Source organism: Rhinatrema bivittatum, chromosome 8 (assembly GCF_901001135.1).
Source record: "Rhinatrema bivittatum chromosome 8, aRhiBiv1.1, whole genome shotgun sequence".
NCBI lineage: Eukaryota > Metazoa > Chordata > Amphibia > Gymnophiona > Rhinatrematidae > Rhinatrema > Rhinatrema bivittatum.
In genome coordinates, this window is record NC_042622.1 from 37,190,740 (window position 1) to 37,210,169 (window position 19,430).

At 43.8% G+C, this 19,430-nt stretch overlaps 1 protein-coding gene across 2 annotated transcripts in view; it reads left to right on the forward strand.

Moving 5' to 3' along the window:
- The window catches only part of LOC115096762 (adenosine deaminase-like), a 33,757-nt gene extending 14,527 nt beyond the window's left edge, over window positions 1-19,230 (forward strand). For both annotated transcript variants that reach the window (XM_029611835.1, XM_029611837.1), the window contains exons 5-11: window positions 212-327; window positions 1,478-1,602; window positions 4,467-4,538; window positions 8,407-8,508; window positions 9,776-9,843; window positions 11,266-11,395; window positions 18,475-19,230. In XM_029611835.1, the coding sequence (XP_029467695.1) occupies window positions 212-327; window positions 1,478-1,602; window positions 4,467-4,538; window positions 8,407-8,508; window positions 9,776-9,843; window positions 11,266-11,395; window positions 18,475-18,579 (718 nt within the window). In that variant the 3' untranslated portion in view covers window positions 18,580-19,230. The remainder of the gene's footprint in view (window positions 1-211; window positions 328-1,477; window positions 1,603-4,466; window positions 4,539-8,406; window positions 8,509-9,775; window positions 9,844-11,265; window positions 11,396-18,474) is intronic.
- The last annotated feature ends 200 nt before the right edge of the window (window positions 19,231-19,430 follow it).

The following is a 19,430-nucleotide window of genomic DNA, read 5'->3' on the forward strand; positions in this document are numbered from 1 at the left end:
CGTGCATTCATGTGTACTGACACGGCAACCGCACAACTTTACACACTGACACGGCCCCTAAATTCCGTGATCAACTCTCCAAACAATGCGCAAAGCCCGAGAGTGCTTGCAGGGTTGCGGAGATCTTTCCCTTTGGACCATTCTTGGAGCGGGTCAGTCGGGTTTGTTTGAAATTTAGAACGGCTTGATTTACTTTTATTTCTTTCGACAGAGGTGACCTCGCGCCTGACGAAGTGGTTCAGCTTGTCAACCAGGGCTTGCGAGAAGGGGAGAGAGACTTCAACGTCAAAGCCAGATCTATTCTCTGCTGCCTGCGCCACATGCCAAGTAATGCAACACAGGGGCCATCCTTGTTCTGCCACTGTGGCTGCTTCACAGGGCCTTTGCATCTCCCTAGGTTCTGGTGCCTTTTTATTGAAGTAACAAAGGAAACATAGTCCATGAGCCTTCAAAATTACCACAGTCCTTTCTTCCGATGGGTGCATAAGAGTGTGACATGAAGTCACTTGATGCTGGCTGATACTGTATCTGATGTGTAATGTCTGGGTTGCAGTGGAAGCTGGGAGCCGGGGTTGGGATCGTCAGGTCCTAGCCCTGGTCCAGCTGAGCTGGAAACCCGAAGGAGCAGGAGGAAACTGCTGGCTTCCTCCATTACCTGCCAAAAAAATCTTTAACTTACAAATCATAAGACGTTTGACTGGTTAGAGAGGATAACCTGTATATTCAGGTTTAGTTTGAGTACCAATATTTCCAGAGGAAGGCTGGGTAGCAGAAGCCTCATTTGCATTGCCCTGGCAGAGCTCGTCCCATTATGACTTGTGGCTGAAGTTGCCTCTCATTTTAGGAAAATCCTCCCTTGTCCCATTGATATTTTAAAAGTGTAAATGCAGATTTTCAGTCCTTGACTCATACCCGAGAGGTGGCAGGAGGATAACAAAGGAAATTTAGTGACTAAGAGATCCATATTCACCTTGAGCTGCCAGTGAAAAGGTGTGAGCTAAATCAATAAATAAAAATACAGATTGAAAAGATTGGTCTGGGTAACTTTGGGAGTTATCTAGATAAAGTGATGTGGGTAAGTCTGGTCGTGCCAGAGGGCTGTCCTAAAGTTATCCAGGTAACTTTGACTCTAGCCGGGCATGTTCAGTGGAATTCTGCTGAATATCCAAGTAAAATCACCCAGATAACTTTCCTGCTCCCTAGGGAGTTTGGATAATTTTTAAGACATACGGTAAACTAGCACAATTAATTCCATTCAGTTTTCTAAGCTTGTTTAGAATTATTTTAATGTTAAAAGATCACTGGTAGATTTTCCTGTCAGTAATGTCCTCTGAGTCAGTCAGGTTAAGGCTGGATTTGACCAATAGTGCCATCAGCCAATACAAAAAGTGTGTCTTTTTATTTGGTGCTAAACACATCATCTTAAAGTGATCATGCAAGAACTTTATTACTTTTTCTTAATTTCTGCTCTTAACAGGTTGGTCCCTTGAGGTTGTAGATCTCTGTAAGAAGTACCACAATGATACTGTTGTGGCTGTTGACCTGGCTGGAGATGAGGCACTGCACTCTGAAACGTACTTAGGACATAGGCAGGCTTATGAGGTTTGTCAGACAAGGGCACTAATGGATATAATTCAATAGCGTATGGCAAAATAACTGTTATCTCTATTCATCTGCAGGAATAATAGAGATTTGAGATTACAGTTAGAAAAAATATTTAGATTCCAATTTGGCTTCAGAGCACTGGGGCATTTTTGAGAATGAAATCCAGTTGTATTCTCAGATTTATAAACATGTCCCTGTCCTAAAAATCAACCAGTTTATTAATATGGAACAATAAAAACAGAGAAAAATCCAAAAACAAACCTTTAAAAGTCAAATAAATGTAAAGTGCACACTCTGAGATCATTAATAAGCATTGCTAATTGAAGGTTGGAGCATTCATATGAACGTTAGCAGGTTGCAATGATAGAGTCACGTGATCTGCCTGGCTTTTAAATTTCTGATAAATGCAAGAAAAATGTCACATCAGTGGCCTAGAATACACAGTGAACAGCAAAAGGTACTAAGGGGGTCATTTTCAAAGGAGTTACGCATGTAAATGTGACATACTATCGTAGCAATTTTCAAAAGCTATTTACTCGAGTAAAGTGCACTTACATGAGTAAATCCTATGGACAATTCAATGGCATATATTGTAGCAATTTTGAAAAGCCCACTTACTTGAGTAAAGTGTATTTACTCGAGCAAAAACCAGTTTTGCTCGAGTAAATGCTTTTTAAAATCTACCCCTTAGCCTCGGCTTGACCTCACGTTCTTATACAGCCAAGTTTCAGGATATGTTACCTGCTTCAAGGGAGTTCCAAGAAAATGTTCACAGGTGCTCACATCCAGGGCAGGATTTAAGATCGTGGCACTAATAGGTAGGACCGGAGAGCTTGGAGGTTCCCTTGCCCCCAGAGAGCAGGTGAAGGGGGGGGGGGGGGGGGCAGAGTGCCACAGTGGCAACCCCTTTTAAAGCGGTGCCAGCATGCAGCCCTAAAGCAAGCAGGAGCAGCCCCTCTTTGGCTCAGGTATTTAAAATTTGGTGCTCTAGCTACTTCCCAAAATCCAGGCCTGATTAAAACCTCTTAACTGAGAAATTGTGGCAAGGAAATTATCTGTCAGGTGGACAACAGCAAGCCATGTCAGCGAAGGGAGCGTTGGAGCCAGGACCATGCATGCCATCAGTCCAACAGATAACTCCTCGCAGATGTTCCCTTAAAGATGTCTTGATGGTATTTTGAACATTTGTTCAGTTTCCCCAAAGCAGGCATTATCGTTGAAATCTGCCTACGTCCATATGAATGCCTTTTTTTTTTTAACTTTCATTTAGCATTCAGTCTATGCCACATTTTTTGGATGGTTGTTACAGTCTGGACCATAATGCATGCGCATAGAAAAGTCTCATCCAGTTTCTTTAATACCTAATAATAATAAATACATGAAAAGACACTGGTAAAAGTATAAAAATTGAATATAAATTGTTAAGGTGTGCTTGCTGGTAATTTGGGTGATGGAAACCTTTGCTACTTCATAAGCATTACTCCATGATAATGCTTCTTTTTCGTTATCAGGTGTTTCTTGTTGGGAATGGCATCAGCTCTGCATATTGCACAAACCTTATTTAATTTAGCTTCTAAAAGGTAGCCTTCATCAAGACCAGAAGAGCCAAAATAGATAACATTGGTTTCAGTGATGAGTGTAACTGATATATTTAAATAAGCACTGCACTTTATCTGGAGACTCCAGTATTTATTTTTGTAAACAGTTTTATTTAATGCACTTAAAGGTAAATTTTAAGAGCTGCGTGCATTTTCTAGCGTGCCTCAACGGCCGTGGCCATTTTATAACATGCACGCGTATGTGAGCCTGGTTGCCCGTACGTGTGCTCCCCAGTTTATATGGATGTGCGCACCTGCGTGCAAATTCCTCCTGGACCACGTAAACAGGGGGAGATGTCAGTAGATACGCGTGCCGACGCTGGAGCCCATCTTCCCAGTTTGTTCCCAGTCTGCCCAGTTAACCAATCGGTCTTCCTAACACCTCCCCGTTGGTTTGCCTGCCTTTTACCCTGTTAGCCCAGACCTCGCTAAACCTCTCTAATTACCCTCTATTTTTTATTACTTCCACGCTGTCCACAGCCGAGGTAAAGTTACGCAGCAGGGGCCCCCTGTGCCTTCTTGTGCGCGTGCATATTTAAGCTGCAGAATTCATGCCTCTGACCCGGCCTGCCCGGTCCACACCCCGCCCCCTTCCCCAAAAAATGTTTTGTGAGCGTAATGGGAAATATGCGCATTGTCGCAGGCCTTTTAAAATCCGCGCGGTACGCACGGATCCCAGAAATGCGCGTCTCTCCCAGTTGGTCTGTCATCTGTGCTCTACCGTTTGTCCAGTTCCCATCTCCTGGTCAGTTTTGATGGCCCTGTTCTGCCTCTGTCGACATTAGGGAAGAACAGGGCAGGTAGATAGCTCTGGGCTTTGGACCGTCCATTATGAAACGTGAGTTTAAAACCTATTGTCTTGTTCGGTACAAAATAGAAGAGAAACTGCTTGATTCGTTGGTGCTATTGATTTATGGGAAGGTATAATCTCCTGCCACATGAGTAAGAATAGTGCCTACCTGATTTTGTATGTACTGTGTATATATTAAGATATATGTATGTGTGCGCGCACGTGGATGGGTATCTAGTTTCCCTCCATAGAGTTTCCACGACAGTCTGGGCAGCGGTTGAAAACCAATGGAACAGGAAACCGTTAAGCCTGGTCAAATTTACTAATATGCACAGATCAATGAAAGCGTACGCTGGAATTACACGTTAAGCGTGATCTGAGGCAGCCGAACATTTTATTTAGTCGTTTATTTATTTATTTTACACCGCTGCTCAGTGGCTTAACCGATCCTTTTGTCTTCTGCATGTTCCCAGGAAGCTCTGAGGTACGGCATTCACAGAACAGTCCATGCTGGTGAGGCCGGGCCTGCTTCAGTAGTCAGGGAGGTAAGAAGTCAGACGTGGACGCACAATGGGGAGGGAATGAATGCGGCAGTGCTGTCTTGCCCATTGGCATTTGATTTGGATGCGGGGGGAGATGTGGGTGTGCATTTGTCAGACTGTCCGTTCTTTGAGATAAGTACGCGTGTCCTTTCACTTCAAAACTTGCTGTGGGTCACGCAGTGCCCACGGTCATTTGCGCCTGTTTTATCCACGTGCAGATTTTTGCCAGGAGAACGGCTCATGTTAGACTAGAAAATACAAATAGACCGGGGAGAGACCACCGGACATATTAATAAATGCATCAAAAAAAAATATCCAGTGTGTAGATTAAATATATTGCAATTTAAGTATGCGTACCTAGATAGGTAATAGTCCAGTGTTAACAGAAGTTCCATTCTGCAGAAAACTTGCAATTGTTAATGTGGAGGAAAAAGACTTCAGATGCCAATTTGTAAGCATACTGCCTTATGAATTGGTAATGGGCAAAATCATGAGTCATAAAAAACCTCTGATTTAAGTGGCAGCTGGAATTAATGCAGATCCATTACTTTTTAAATCTTATTTAAATTTTAATTATTATAGCTGCATTATGCTGCTTAAACAAATAATGTGCACAGTCTCCCAGTGCTCTGCTTCAACTTCAAAAAAAGTCCATTGAGAATGGTAAGATGTGTAGGATTGCAGTCACAGGAGACTGATATTCCTAGCATTTCACCGAAGTGGGCTGCCTCAGGGGATTGTCTTCACCACTAGGGTATCTACATTTTAACTTGATGCTGTTCACAAGGCAGTACGCTTGTGAATTGCCACCTGAAGTCTTTTTCTTCTGCATTAACGTTTGCAAGTTTTATGCACAACACAGCTTTTGTTAGCATTGGATTGGAAATTACAGCCTGTGCACGTTATTTTCTGATCCCACCTAAACTGTGCCCCCGGGAGGGCTAAAAATGCACGCTTTGTGGGATACCGTGCATACCGTTAGCTGTGTGCAAGGAAGCTGCTCTTCAGGCAGCCGGTTTTCCATGCATCAGTCGCTATTAGACCTACTCTTTGGGATCCCACCCAGTACATGTGATCTAGATTGGCCACTGTCGGGGACAGGAAGTTGGGCTTGATGGCCCTTGGCCTGATCCAGCACAGAAATTCTTATGTTCTTATGAGCCGGCATGCCTGGTTTTGAAAAAGGCCTTCATGTTGCATTTGCTTTTCAAGTGACGCAGAGTGGTACAGTAAAGCAGGCCGACATAGCGCAATCCATCTGCGTCTGATCACTGCTGAAACTGTTTTCCCTGAGTCCAGCAACTAAGGGGGCAAGTTTCACAGTGTCACATAATGGCAAAGTACATTGGCACCTATGCACCCACATAGCTTTCTCAAATTCTCCAAGGAATTCCCGGGCTAGTTCTGTTTTGAAATTAGCTAAACGTAGGTGACTACAAACGTGCCTGTACGCTTTGTCCCCGATATTTGTGCAGATGAGTTTTCTCTGTGGGAGTCTGCCACCTGCGTTTTAATCACAGGACATGCTCCACAGGCCCAAGCCACTCAATTCAAACCATGGTTGGGCAGCAACTGGAACGTGGACAGCAGATTCTCATGCAACTTCAAGGGAACAATAATTAGCGGGCAAAAACTATGGGGCAGATTTTCAAAGCCCTTCACGCGCCGGGCCTATTTTCAAAAGGCCCAGCGGCGCACATAAAGCCCCGGGACGCTTGTAAATCCTGTGGCTTGAAAAGAGGGGCGGGCATGGGCAGGGCAGTCTAGGGGCGGGGCTGCTGTGCCCAGGATCGCGGGCCAGCTGTTGGCTGGCGTGCGCAAACTACGCCTACCCAAGGCAGGCGCAATTTTATAAAATAAAGGTTGGGGGGGGGGGTTTAGGGAGGGCTGGATTAGGGAGGGGAAGGTGGGGGGAACAGGGAAAGCCAGCAGGGCTCCCGAAGGGCTCGGTACGTGCAAGGTGCACTATTGTGCACCCCATTGCGTGCGCCGACCCCAGATTTTATAACATGCGCGCGGCTGCCGGGTTGTGCGCACAAATGTACACCCGCGTGTAGGTATTAAAATTCGGCCCTATGAGTCTTTTGTTGAAATATCCCATGCACATGTATAGTTTTTTCCCCTGATCAAGTTGCAGCCCTGGAATGCCTTCATTTAAAGTGGCAAAAAAATGTATCTAGCCACTCTGCATGGGGCAACATTCAAACAAGGGATTCTGGCCGATACAGAAAAAAGTGTGAGAGAGCCGGTGAGCGCCCGCTCTCCCGACGAGCGCACAGGCCACTCTCCTGTGCGCACGATTTAGTATTGGCCTGCGTGCAAATGAGGGCCCGCAGTAAAAAGAGGCGCTAGGGATACTAGCGCGTCTCTAGCGCCTCCTTTTTGACAGGAACGGCGGCTGTCAGCGGGTTTGACAGCCGACGCTCAAATTTACCGGCATCGGTTATCGAGCCCGCTGACAGCCACGGATTCGGAAAACGGACGCCAGCATAATTGCGTGGCCGTCTTCTGACCCGCGGCCCGCGGGCACATTTTACATTTTTTTTTTTTTTTTAATTTTTGGGGCCTCCGACTTAATATTCCTATGATATTAAGTTGGAGAGTGTACAGAAAAGCATTTTTTTCTACTTTTCTGTGCACTTCCCCGGTGCCGGCCGAAATTATCGCCTGTCTTTGGGCAGGCGTTAATTTCTGAAAGTAAAATGTGCGGCTTCGCTGCACATTTTGCTTTCTGTATCTCGCGGGAATGACTAATAGGCCCATCAACATGAATTTGCATGTTGCGGGCGCTATTAGTTTCGGGGGGGTTGGCCGCGCGTTGAAAACCTGCATCCAAACCCGGGCTAACAGTGCGCTCCACCAGAGCGCACTGTACTGTATCGGCCCATCTGTGCTTAGGTGGGTGGATCCCTTTTGTTGATTGCCCTTCAAGTATCTAAACCTACTTGCCCAGGGTTTCTTTTTACTTTCTTCAGCTTGATCTTACTTTGTTTACCAATGATTTAGCTGCATAGATACGTTATGCTGTGTCAGTGGGTAAGTATTTGACTCGTGTCATGCATCCAAAAGTACAATTAATGAGCCCAGGGCTGCGAATCTAGAAATTTTGAATGCTAGCTAAGTGGCAACCCTAAGAACCTAAGTAATAGCTTTTATATTATCCATGTGCATTCAGTAGACTAGACATTGAGCTCTATATAAGCAAAATTACCTAACTAGGTGATACATGTACAAGATCATTCATCAGAAAGTTGCAGAATTCTATAGCACACAAGTTGCACTTTCCTGTTGGACCTAGTTACTATCAATGGTGCCCCACAGGAGATCACAGGATTCCACTATAGTGTGAGCACATACAGTAGTTCCATGTCAGATGAGATAAGTTAAGCCAGTTCTGGGTTTTTCTTCCATCATGTGCATGAGAAACTGGGTTTACAAGTCTATAGGTGAAGTGGGATTAAAACCAGGGCTGATCCAGCTGACCCCGTTTGGCATGGAGCTATATGAGTACTCTAAAAGCAGGCATTGCTATATGGGGATTTTGAGGCATTATGGAGCAGAAGGTGAGACTAAAGTGCCTTCATGATACGTCTGAATTGCAAAACTCTTCTGCTTAGCTGGTATCCTGAACAGCGTTGCTGTACTTGTAATACTGGTTGGTATTTGAACCGAACAGGAGTCAAGGGGTTAATTTGCTCTGTATGGTGACATTGATGCTTCTTTTTGGGTAGTTATCATATATTTTTATTTAAAAATCACTGATTAATCACCTTCCTAATAAAAAAAATCTCTCAAAGCGATATATATAGACCATGATCGCCCTGGCAAAAAAAACAAAACCTCCACCAAATTCTTTTCCTGTTATTTATAGGCGGTTGAAATCCTAAAGGCGGAAAGGATAGGACACGGGTACCACACCATTGATGATCCTGTCCTGTATAAGGAGCTGCTGGCAAAGAACATGCATTTTGAGGTACATTCTTTCTGGTTGGTGCTGCGTCTTGTACAGTAAGCAGGAAATCTGTATGCGTACAGCGGCCAACGCATGACATTATAGCAGAGATAAAAGAGAGAAGGAAACGTGAAGATAGGAGGTGTGGGACAGCTGGAATCTCAGTTCCATGGAAAAGCCCTGATGCCGATTACAGTACAGCAGGCAGCAGTGAAGGCTCATCCAGGCTGCAGCTGCACATGTTTGCAGTTGCATGGCTCTCCTTTTCAGGGCTGCTGGGATTTTTTTTTTAAGATAAGAACTTAACAGTCTTCTCGTCCTTTCTTTTGGTCCTTTTTGCATGCGGCACAGCTGCCGTCTAGTAGCACCGGTATTCCCCGCTAGTCCTCAATGGCCACATGCTGCTTGAGTTTTCAGGATACTCCCTAATTAATATGCATGAGATAGACTGGCATGCACACTGCCTCAGTTGTATGCAAATGTTTCACATGCATACAAATTAGGGATATATCCTGAAAACCCAACCCTTTTGTGGCCCTCGAGGACCACCAGTAAACACCACAGTCCTATAGCCTGACAAGTGCAAGTATTTGAACTCCAAGAAAAAGTACATTGAAAGGTAGAAAAAGGAGGGATTTTCAGAATTATGCAGGCCTGGGTGAAGTCCATGGGTATTTCTAGCCACGGATTTTGCACGGATTCTCAAAGGGAAAGTGTGTGCACTTTCACTTCAAAAACTGCCCAAGAAGAAAGCACCCGCAGAAATCTGGACCTGCCTTTTTCTGAGAATGATTTTTCTGCCAAGAAAACCATGCACAGTTTTGGAAATGCAAAGCTATGTATGTCATTGCCTCTCCTGGCCTCATGTGTCCATGACACTTATACTTTTACCTGCATGTAGGGTGGGACATTTTCAGATAGCCTTTTTATCCAGGTAAGTAGCCATTTACATGCGTCAGTGGCTTTTCAGAAGTGCCCTCAAAGTAACAAAGCAGAATCGGGGTCAGCTTGCAGATCCGATGGAGGAGTAACCTAGTGGTTAGAGCAGTGGGATATGAACCAGGGTTCAGATCTTGTTGGTGCTCCTTGTGACCTGGGGCAAGTCACTTCACCTTCCCTTGCCTCAGTACAAACTTAGATTATATGTTCTCTAGGGCAGGGAGAGAAGTACTGTACTGAATTGTAATTTGCTTTGAAGTGGCTGGCAGAATATAAATTTTAAAAACTAAACTTTTCATTTAAATACCTCCTTCTAAATATTTGGTATAATTTTGGCTTTATCTTACAGCTGTGCCCCTGGTCAAGCTATCTCACTGGTGCATGTGACCCAGATTTTACAAAGCACCCGGTAATACAGTAAGTGTATCAAAGTAATGCAATCCATATTTAGGGACCTTTGTTTTCAGTTTTTTATTGTATTTTCCCTATTAATTTATCAGTATTTATTACAAGAAGAACAAACACAGGAGAAATCAATGGGAAAACCAGACTTGCCATTTTTCCTAGTAGATCTTTTTATTCTTGCAATAAACCCCAATAAATTCCAGGGAAAAAATCAAACAAAAAAATGAAGGTCCCTATTTATACTGTATGATGTCTACGTTACCAGCAAACATGGGAAATTCATCTGAAGCCATTCATCACCCTTAATCCCCCCTTTCTGGGTTTCTCAAATTCATCAGTGCCACATGCAGCGGAATGGAAATTGGGCTATTCCACTGCGCCTGCCAGGGCAGTCTTTCCGCATTAGTTGCAAATTCTTCAAGAAGACACGATAGAGTGACAAGGTCAGAGAACCGGTGGTGGGGGAGAGACACTTGCCTAAATCAGACGAATTCTCCAGTTTGCTCACCTAGGGGAGCTGTTCCCTTAGCTGAGTAGCAGTGCTCCTGCTGTGCTACACTCAGATCCTGGCTGCAAAAATAAGCTGTGGTGCTGCGGCGTGATCACCAGACATGAAACTCTTTGAGTAATTCTTATGTTTATTTCAGTAAAGGTGTCACAAACTACAAAGAATGCAGCTTTTTATTTATTTTATTTTTTTTGCAGAACCAGTTTGGCTACTAGAACTCTGCACTGTTTAATAAGAACAAAAAAAATTACAATTCACATACGAGTGAGAGCGATAAATTTATAGATGCTGTGCACAATACCTCTTATTGCATAAGAGCATTACTTCTCTGAAGTTCATGCTGAGAAAACCGCCCACCTTACTGTACATATATAGAAAACATCTTGCCTAATAAGACCTTGCTTTCTTAGGCGGCTCTTCTTGTTAAAGATTTGTATGTATGTAGCGTAGGGATCTGCTGTTTTAAAATGACAGGAAAATATATTTTGTTTCCCATTGGAAATGACACCAAAAAAAAACAAACAACCAATAAAATGTCATTTATTTTGTGTTAGTGCATATGAAATTGTTTCTGTGCACTAAAACAGAAATGAAACAAAAGAAAGAAATAGAAAATGAAATTCACAGCCTTAATGTAGCTTCTACATGTCCCACATCTGAATTTTTTTTTTTTATTGATATGGTAGTCTAGCATCTGTAACAACTTGACTCACTAGACAGTAATATAATAGGTAGGAGGCTGTGGCATCACTAGAGAGATCCGGCAGACGGAGAAGGTTTCTGATGCACGGAAAAACCCCTAGCCAAATATTCCGATGCCTGTCAGTCAGATTGATTCATAAGTATCTTACACTATATCACAGCCTGAGCATGAAATGTCGAAGTGAGGAAATGTAAAATGTTTAATGCTTACCTTGTTTGTGCAGGTTCAAGAAAGATAAAGCTAATTATTCTTTCAATACCGATGGGCCGCTGCTTTTTGACTCTACGCTGGAGACAGATTACTCAGTCGCTAAAAAATACATGGGTTTTACAACAGAGGATTTTATGGCAGTGGTAAGTTTGCCTGCGTCACACTATAAGAAAGCACAAGAGTAATCAGAGACGTCCAAATGGTGCACGTAACCCTGGTATGGACTATCCATTTGGCATCTACTAGCTCTTCACAACGCATTTGCTCTGCACTGGGCTTAAATTGGCATCAAGATTTTCCTGGTTCAGCAGTGGATCTCATAGTGTCTGGCAGGTACTTTATTATACTTCTTTGAATATAAGGAGTGTGACTTGAAGCTCAAAGGAAAGGAACAGAGAGAACACTATACACACCCGGTCCAGACTGTTCCCATAAGTTCAAAGTCTGTGAGTGCTTTTTTACCTACGGATTTGCACTGACTTTCAAATTACCCCAGGAAAAGCAACTCGCACTCATCTGCTAATTTGTGCAGGTAGTTGTCATAGCAAAAACTATGCAGTCTTTTGAAAATTCAAAAGTATGGGCATAGTTTCAAACCCTGGCCCCAGAAACACCTCCTTATGTGCATGCTTCTACCCCCATTGTCCCAGTCGGTGAGTCATTAAGGGCCGAGGCGTAATTGACACAGCAAACAGGCGAACCCACTAGGCCCACGCCGTCAGTGGGCAGACACGCTCAGGGACTGGGTCTGGGTTTTACCTTTACCAAACTTTCCCTGCAGATCGAGCCTAGGACTTAGGCAAGGTCCCAATGAGAGGAAGAAGCCCGAGAACAGGCCAATGGTCAGGGCAGGCAGAAGTCATGATCCAGGCTTTGGTCAGGGCAGGCAGAGATCAAATATTATAGTCAGCATCAGGGCCGGTGCAAGGGGATTTGGCGCCCTAGGCGAGCCTTCTCCCTTGCGCCCCCCCCCCCCCCCCCCGGTCTCGGCCCCGACCCTTACCTCATTCTCGATCATGCCCGCTGACTGGGGTTTTCTGGGTCGCAAGCAGGTTGGGCACTGCTTGCGGCCTGCCAAATCTCCACTCCTCTTTGCCACCACTTGCGGCTCCATATGGCTCGCACCCAGTGGCGCACCAAGGGTCTCTGGTGCCCGGGGGCCAATGCATTTGTGTGCCTCTCCAGCATCCCCCCTTAATCCTTCTTGTACTAATGCTTAAGGTCACAGAAAATCAGTGGTGTCTCCAGACAGAAGAATTGGGGGGGGGGGGCGCCAAAATGACATTTCTTCATCTCACCCACCTCTATAGCATGGATCCTGCTTTAAAATTGGTTATTAAAAAAAAGTGTTAATAAAAAAGTCCAAAGGGTCCTCTGCGTTATTTTAAAAAGCTGGCCAGTTTCACACTATAAAATTATGTTGATAGCCTCAGTCAACTGATTCTATGTGGCTATGAGAGTGAAGTCAGGAATATATAGGAAGGAACAGAAGGTCAATATAAATCCTGTACCTCCAGTTCTGTAACTCTGTGCATCCACTGAAATTCCCCCAAACAATGGAGCTTGGATATTTCCCTTACAGCTCATCATACTGAAAGATATTTTCAAATTCTGGTGTCACTTCACAGTAACAGCAGCACAAACAGCTTCCACTGCCAGGCACATTGTGAACTAACACAAAACACCACAAAAAAGACACTCAAAATCTATACTGCAATCCCATCATAACATAACAGTAATAACACCAAGGACTCAAACAACAATAACCCTACCTGTGAATAAGCAAGGGTAAATATTACACTGGGTCCTAGAATACCAATACTCCACCTACTGAGGAAACAAAACAAACCCGATTGCTATAGATCCCTATGCTAGCAGAATCTCTCATCATGGTCACACACACAGAGCAGAGACAGACCCTCACCAAATACAGAATACAAAATAAAGGAGCACAAATTAGACAAAAACTGAAATGGAAACCCCAAGAAGCCAGACTCTGTGTATTAACAATGGAAAAACAGAACCACCATTCTTCATAAAACAAATAAAATCAAGAAACATAAAGCATCAGTTATAATAGTAAAACCATACTAATAAAATAATATTTTAAAACTACTGATAAATAGAATTTCTATTAATTAAAATCATATACATTTTTTACAATTTCCTAAAACCAATAAAATATTTCAAAACAGCACATATATCAAATAACACACAATAATTAAAACTAATAAGGATTTTAAAAAGCCCCTGCTGTCCATACATGGGAGCTCTTGATTGAGGTTATCCTCTCTCTCTCACACATACTCACATGTCCATTCTCTCTCACACATACACTGTCACATACATACACATTCATGCTCTTATACCCAACCATAACCTCTCGCTCTCACAGACACTGACACACTCAGGCTCTAAGGCACTCTCTCCCCCTCCACACCCCCCCCCCCCACAAACTCTTACTCCCCTGGATTTTCTCATACACACTCATGCTCTCACTGGCTCCCTCACATACACACAAACACACACTCCCAGGCAAGCTTCCAATCGTTCTCACACAAACACACACACACACACAGGCAAGCTCCCAGTCATTCTCACACTGACCCCCAGGCGGGCTCCCATTCATTTTCACACCACTCCCTCCCCATCCCCCAGGCATGCACACATTCATTCTCACACCCAGACCCCCAGGCAGGCACCAATTTATTCTCACACACACACACACATACAGCACAAACAGGCAGGCATCTATTCTCACACATACAAACCCCAGGAAGACACCCATTCATTCTCATACACAGACACACCCTCAGGCAGGCACCCATGCATTCACACACATACACCGCCAGGCAAACTCCCATTCATACACATGCACACACTAAAGGCAGAGACCCCCCTCTCTTTCTTTTGCCAGCAACCTCAGAGCCTCTCTCATTCCTCTGCTGCCACTGTCACTGTTGCTGTATGGCTATTGCGGAGGTGCTGATTGCTACTATTGGCACTGAAGCCCATTCTGCTGCCTCCTCTGTGCAGGCCTCATGGTACATTGTGAGATCCGCATAGAGAAAGTGCTACTCTTGCACATTCCCAAAGATTACATGTTCCAATCAGTAAAAAATAATTATTTTTTTTTTTACATTTGCTGTCTGATCTTAGTTTTCTAATCAGTTGGTCACAGGCTTTTTTTTTTTCCACCTTCCCTTTCTTATTTTTTTGCCAATTCCTTTTATAACATATTTCTTTTCTCTCCATCTGTCTTCTTCCCTCAAACACACAGTCAGGTTCTCATTCTCACATGCTTTCTCTCTCTCTCTCACACACATACACAGGCACTCACTCTCACATGCTCTCTCTCATACAATCATTCATACACACAGTCTCTCACTTGCACATGCTGTCTGACTCTGGCACACAGGCTCTCTCTCACTCCCACATGCTGTCTTGCTCAAGCACAGGCTCTCACTGTCACATGCTGTCTCTCTCACACACACACAGAGGCTCTCACATGCTGTCTCTGCAAACATTCAGGTCCTCACTCCCACACACAGTCTCTCAACTCATCTCATACACGCACACATACACACTGTACAAACCCTCAGTCTCTCTCTCACCTCTGGGCCTCCTCTTCACGGCCGCTGCAGGATGGGCTCTGCAGCGGCCCCGGACTTCTCGAGCCGCGCTGCTCCTCTTCTGTACGCGGCTGATGCTCCTCCTCTTTTCTGCCCGCGCGGCTCCGGCAACATTTTTCTTCCGGGGCCGCGCGGGCAGGAAGGAGGAGAAGCTCCTGCATTGGCTGATGATCCTCCTCCTTCCTGCCCGCGCGGCTCCGGCAACATTTTTCTTCCGGGGCCGCGCGGGCAGGAAGGAGGAGAAGCTCCTGCATTGGCTGATGCACCTCCTCCTTCCTGCCCGCGCGGCTCCGGCAACATTTTTCTTCCGGGGCCGCGCGGGCAGGAAGGAGGAGAAGCTCCTGCATTGGCTGATGCACCTCCTCCTTCCTGCCCGCGCGGCTCCGGCAACATTTGTCTTCCGGGGCCGCGCGGGCAGGAAGGAGCTGGAGCACCAGCATGTTTAGACGCGATTGTTTTCTTCCGGCCGTGGTGACTTGAGCTCCACCACGGCCCCGCCGATCTTCTTGCTGTGTGTATTCGGCACACAGCATAGCAGTAGTTCACCGCTCAGCCGCTATTGGGATGACGTCCACCGGCGGCCATTGGCCATCAGCGGCTCGGCGCCCCTTAATGCTCAGCGCCCTAGGCGATCGCCTAGTTCGCCTAGTGCTTCCGCCGGCCCTGGTCAGCATCTGAAGCCAAAATAAGAACCGGAAAACAGATAAAGACAGATGAGGGTAGGATAGGACAGGGCAAGGCAGGGAGCAAGAACACAACAAAACAGGAACTAGGACAGGGAAGGCACAGACTGGAACAAGGCAAGAAGCAGGAACAGGACTGGAACAAGGCAAGGAGTAGCACTTCACACTGCAGACAAGGCAGGAAGACCTGATACTGAGGAGGTGGCTGGTTATAAGGAACTTCTTTATATTCTCATGCAGGATGTGATGTCATCAGCCAGCACCACAGGAAGTCCAGGCTGGAAGACCTATAAAGGAAGACCAGAGTTACAGGAAGTTCTAGCCAGGGTCCTTGAGGCTTTGCCAGAATCGCTTCAGAGGGGTGTTTCACCCATATAGAGCGGGCAGTTCTCACAAAGCACATTTCCATGTGTAAAGCACTGTTTTGCCTGTGGAAATGGTTTTCAACTTGGTCCTCATTATATATATATATATATATATCTATCAGAAAACACAAAGTATTTATTTATTTATTTATTTTTATATACCGAAGTTCATGGAAAACATCACATCGGTTTACAATATAATATAAGATACATAATTCAAAATATATAATGAAATAAATTTGTTAAGGAAAACAAGTACTGCAGACTGTCCTGTTCCTTCTTCTCCTGCAGATGCTGGTCATTTGCGGTATAGCAAAAGATCAAGAGCAGCAGAGCAGAATCCAAACCGTGCCTGGAAAGGGCTGAAGAAGTGCAGTTAAGCTCCTTAAGAGCAGAGGTGTTGAAACTAGGAGTGCTGGCCCCTGAGGGCTCAGGTTTCTATTATACACAGGCCAAAAACAGTTTTCTCCACTGCCCACTATAAAAATTGTTCCAGTCCCCTCTGCCTAATAGCAGAAATAGAGAAATTGTTCCTTGTATGATGGTGAGCATGCAGTTACGCCCAAACACAAAACAGGCTAAAGATGCAACCGCTGGTCTTTGAGTGATATGAATGGGCCTGGTTTTACAGATTTTTGCATATAAGGTTTATTCACATATGGCATCCTTCAGTTTATGGTTATATTGCACAGCTTGAAACCAGATCTGTTTATGGCAGCTTTCTGCTGCTGGAGTAGGTATTCACACCAGCATGTGTAGCTTTTCTATAAAAGCACAGCAGACAGTATTATCAAATAGTCTTGTTTCCCAAAAGCACTTAGAAAAATGCATACAGTTATATCTACTGAATGCTGATTGCGATTCATTATAATAAAATAAGATGTAGTCAGTCCAAACCTGAACTCCCTCATCACTGTGGGAGGGCAGGAGGAGGTATTCCGAGATGTTGATTTGCTGGCAGGAATTATCAGATTTCCAACAGCTTAGATAATATGCAGAATAAATTTGATGAAATCTGATACAGTGTCTATTTTTTTTTTTTTAAATCACTTCAGAGAGCAGAAACATTGTCAATTAATTTAAAAAGGGTACATTACCAATCAGTGTCCATAGCTGTTGTAAAAATAAATATTTATTTATTTTTATGTTTATTTAAGCATTTTTATAGACCGACATTCATTGGGAACATCACATCGGTTTACATAGAACAGAATGTAGCAAACAAGCTTTACAGTAAACAAGAAACTGGAATTTAAATAACTTAGAACTATCAAATCACAATAACTTAGAACTAACAATTCAAGATATATATCCATTTATAGGGATGCAAAAATTTTACAGATAAAGGGACGAGAAGACAAATGTATTTACAGACAAAGTATATTGCCAAATATAGTGACAAGATGTTTGCATTTAATAGGCTGTGGTGAAGATGTATTTAAAAGCAAAAGGTTGTGGTAAGAACGTGTTCACAGTTTAACGGGGACAAAGTTGGGGGAGCGGTGGGTTAATAAGGTAGGGGCTAACGGCAGGTCAGCAGGAATATTGGTGCGGCAAGCAGCTAGGGGGGGGTGAAGGAAAGGGGGAAGGGAGGAGCGGAAGGGGGGTAAATTACCAGGTGGGGTTGGAGCAGGTAGTTCAAGTGTAAGCCTGCTTGAATAGCCAGGTCTTAAAGTTCTGTTTAAATTTCTTTGGGCATGTTTCTTGGCGAAGATCTGTAGGCTAAGTCAGTTATCCTGTTATAAATGGATTTTTGCACTGTTAGTGCCCCATGCTAGACCTGCACTTTTCTCTGTTTATGAGCTGCTATAATATAAATTGTTGATGTGCCCTCAGCCAGAGCTTTCTAAACCTGTAACATTTTCAGGATACCGACCATGAATATGCTTGAGGTAAATGAGCATATACTGTGTTTACAATGTATGCAAATTTATCTCATGCATATTCATTGTGGATATCCTGAAAACCCAACTGGCTATGTGGGGCATCTCAGGTCAGGTTTGTTTGGCTGTTCAAGAAAGCCTTTCCGGACCCTTACTGATTCTCCTACACCAAATACAGCAAGACTGATCATCATCCATTAAACTGATATAGACATTAACAACCACCACAAAGTTCTACTTCTTGTTAAACTTCTATCATCCTCTTCTTCTACTCCCAATTAGAATCATCCCTGTTTTATTGTAACTTCTTTTTCTGAGCACTTGTTATAATTTGTTAAAGTTGTAATGTATACGCTCAAGTTATAGTTATGTATTGCTCACCCCTTGTTTTATGTAAACCGACATGATACGAACTCCGTGAATGCCGGTATAGAAAAAACACAAATAAAATAAATAAATAAATAGGTTTGGGAAGCCCCGTCCTAAAATTGAATTGACCGCATAGCTCCATATGTACAGAAACAGGCTGAGCTACTTCTGCTTTTGCATCCAGGTGCATCCATGGGAGGCCATAGATGCAGTGGGAGTAAAAACCTGTCTCTTAGGATGTGGAGCTTTATGACCATACAGTCTAATATTTAGTAAACCTTTCATTGCAGAACATCAATGCAGCCCAATCCAGCTTCCTACCGGAGAAGGAAAAGAAGGAACTTCTCAATAAACTCTATCAAGCTTATGAAATGTTTCCCAGTACGGAGATTTAACTCTGGCTTTGATAGCTCCTGGATGTGACTAGAATCATGATAAGGCTTTAAAAGCTGTTGGATAAAATCCTTCAGGTTCCACATACTTGCACACGCTAGTCTTAAAATGGCAACCATTGGGTTGTGCAGAATAATGGTTATCAGCACCTTTAATTTAGATAACGATTCCAGTGCTCTCAATTGTTAGAATTACATTGACTATTAAGATAGGTACCCAAACTGTTTTCGCCAGTCATTTCTCTTTTTTATTGTCATTTAAGAAACTTTTCTTTGATTTTGTAATTTAGAAATAAAATTTGACCAGCTGAAACCCTTTAGCAGTTATGTGCTTGTTAAGTAACGTTGTTTAGTTTAAGACCAGAACTGGAGCTGAGCCCATGCTGGTACAACAGAAAAGAAACAAGACTGAGTTGTGCTTGTGTCATTCCGAATGGGAAACAAAACCACAAACGTTGCTGTGATTTCCCTGTCGTTTTAAAACTACTGCACATGCATGCCAGTGAACAGATGAGAACTGAATGCGGGAAGATTGGCAAAAAGAAGACACGCCCATACAAATGAGCAAATGGGATGCTGTAGAGGAGATGAAATGCAAAGGGTTTGCAGAGACTGTCAAGAATTTAAATAAAGATTAGCAATATATGATTTAAATGGAATTTTTGTGTGTCATTTTTGACAGGCATCTATGCTAGTATCTAGCTATCTAAGGGGCCGATGCAATAAAGTAGAAAGTGGGCGCTGAACAGTCAGCGCCCGCTCTCTTAACGCAAGGGTCACATTAGAAAGGATGCGCTAAGGTCGCTTGCGAAAACCGACGCTGATAAACTCGGTGTTGGTTTTCAGCGACCTAG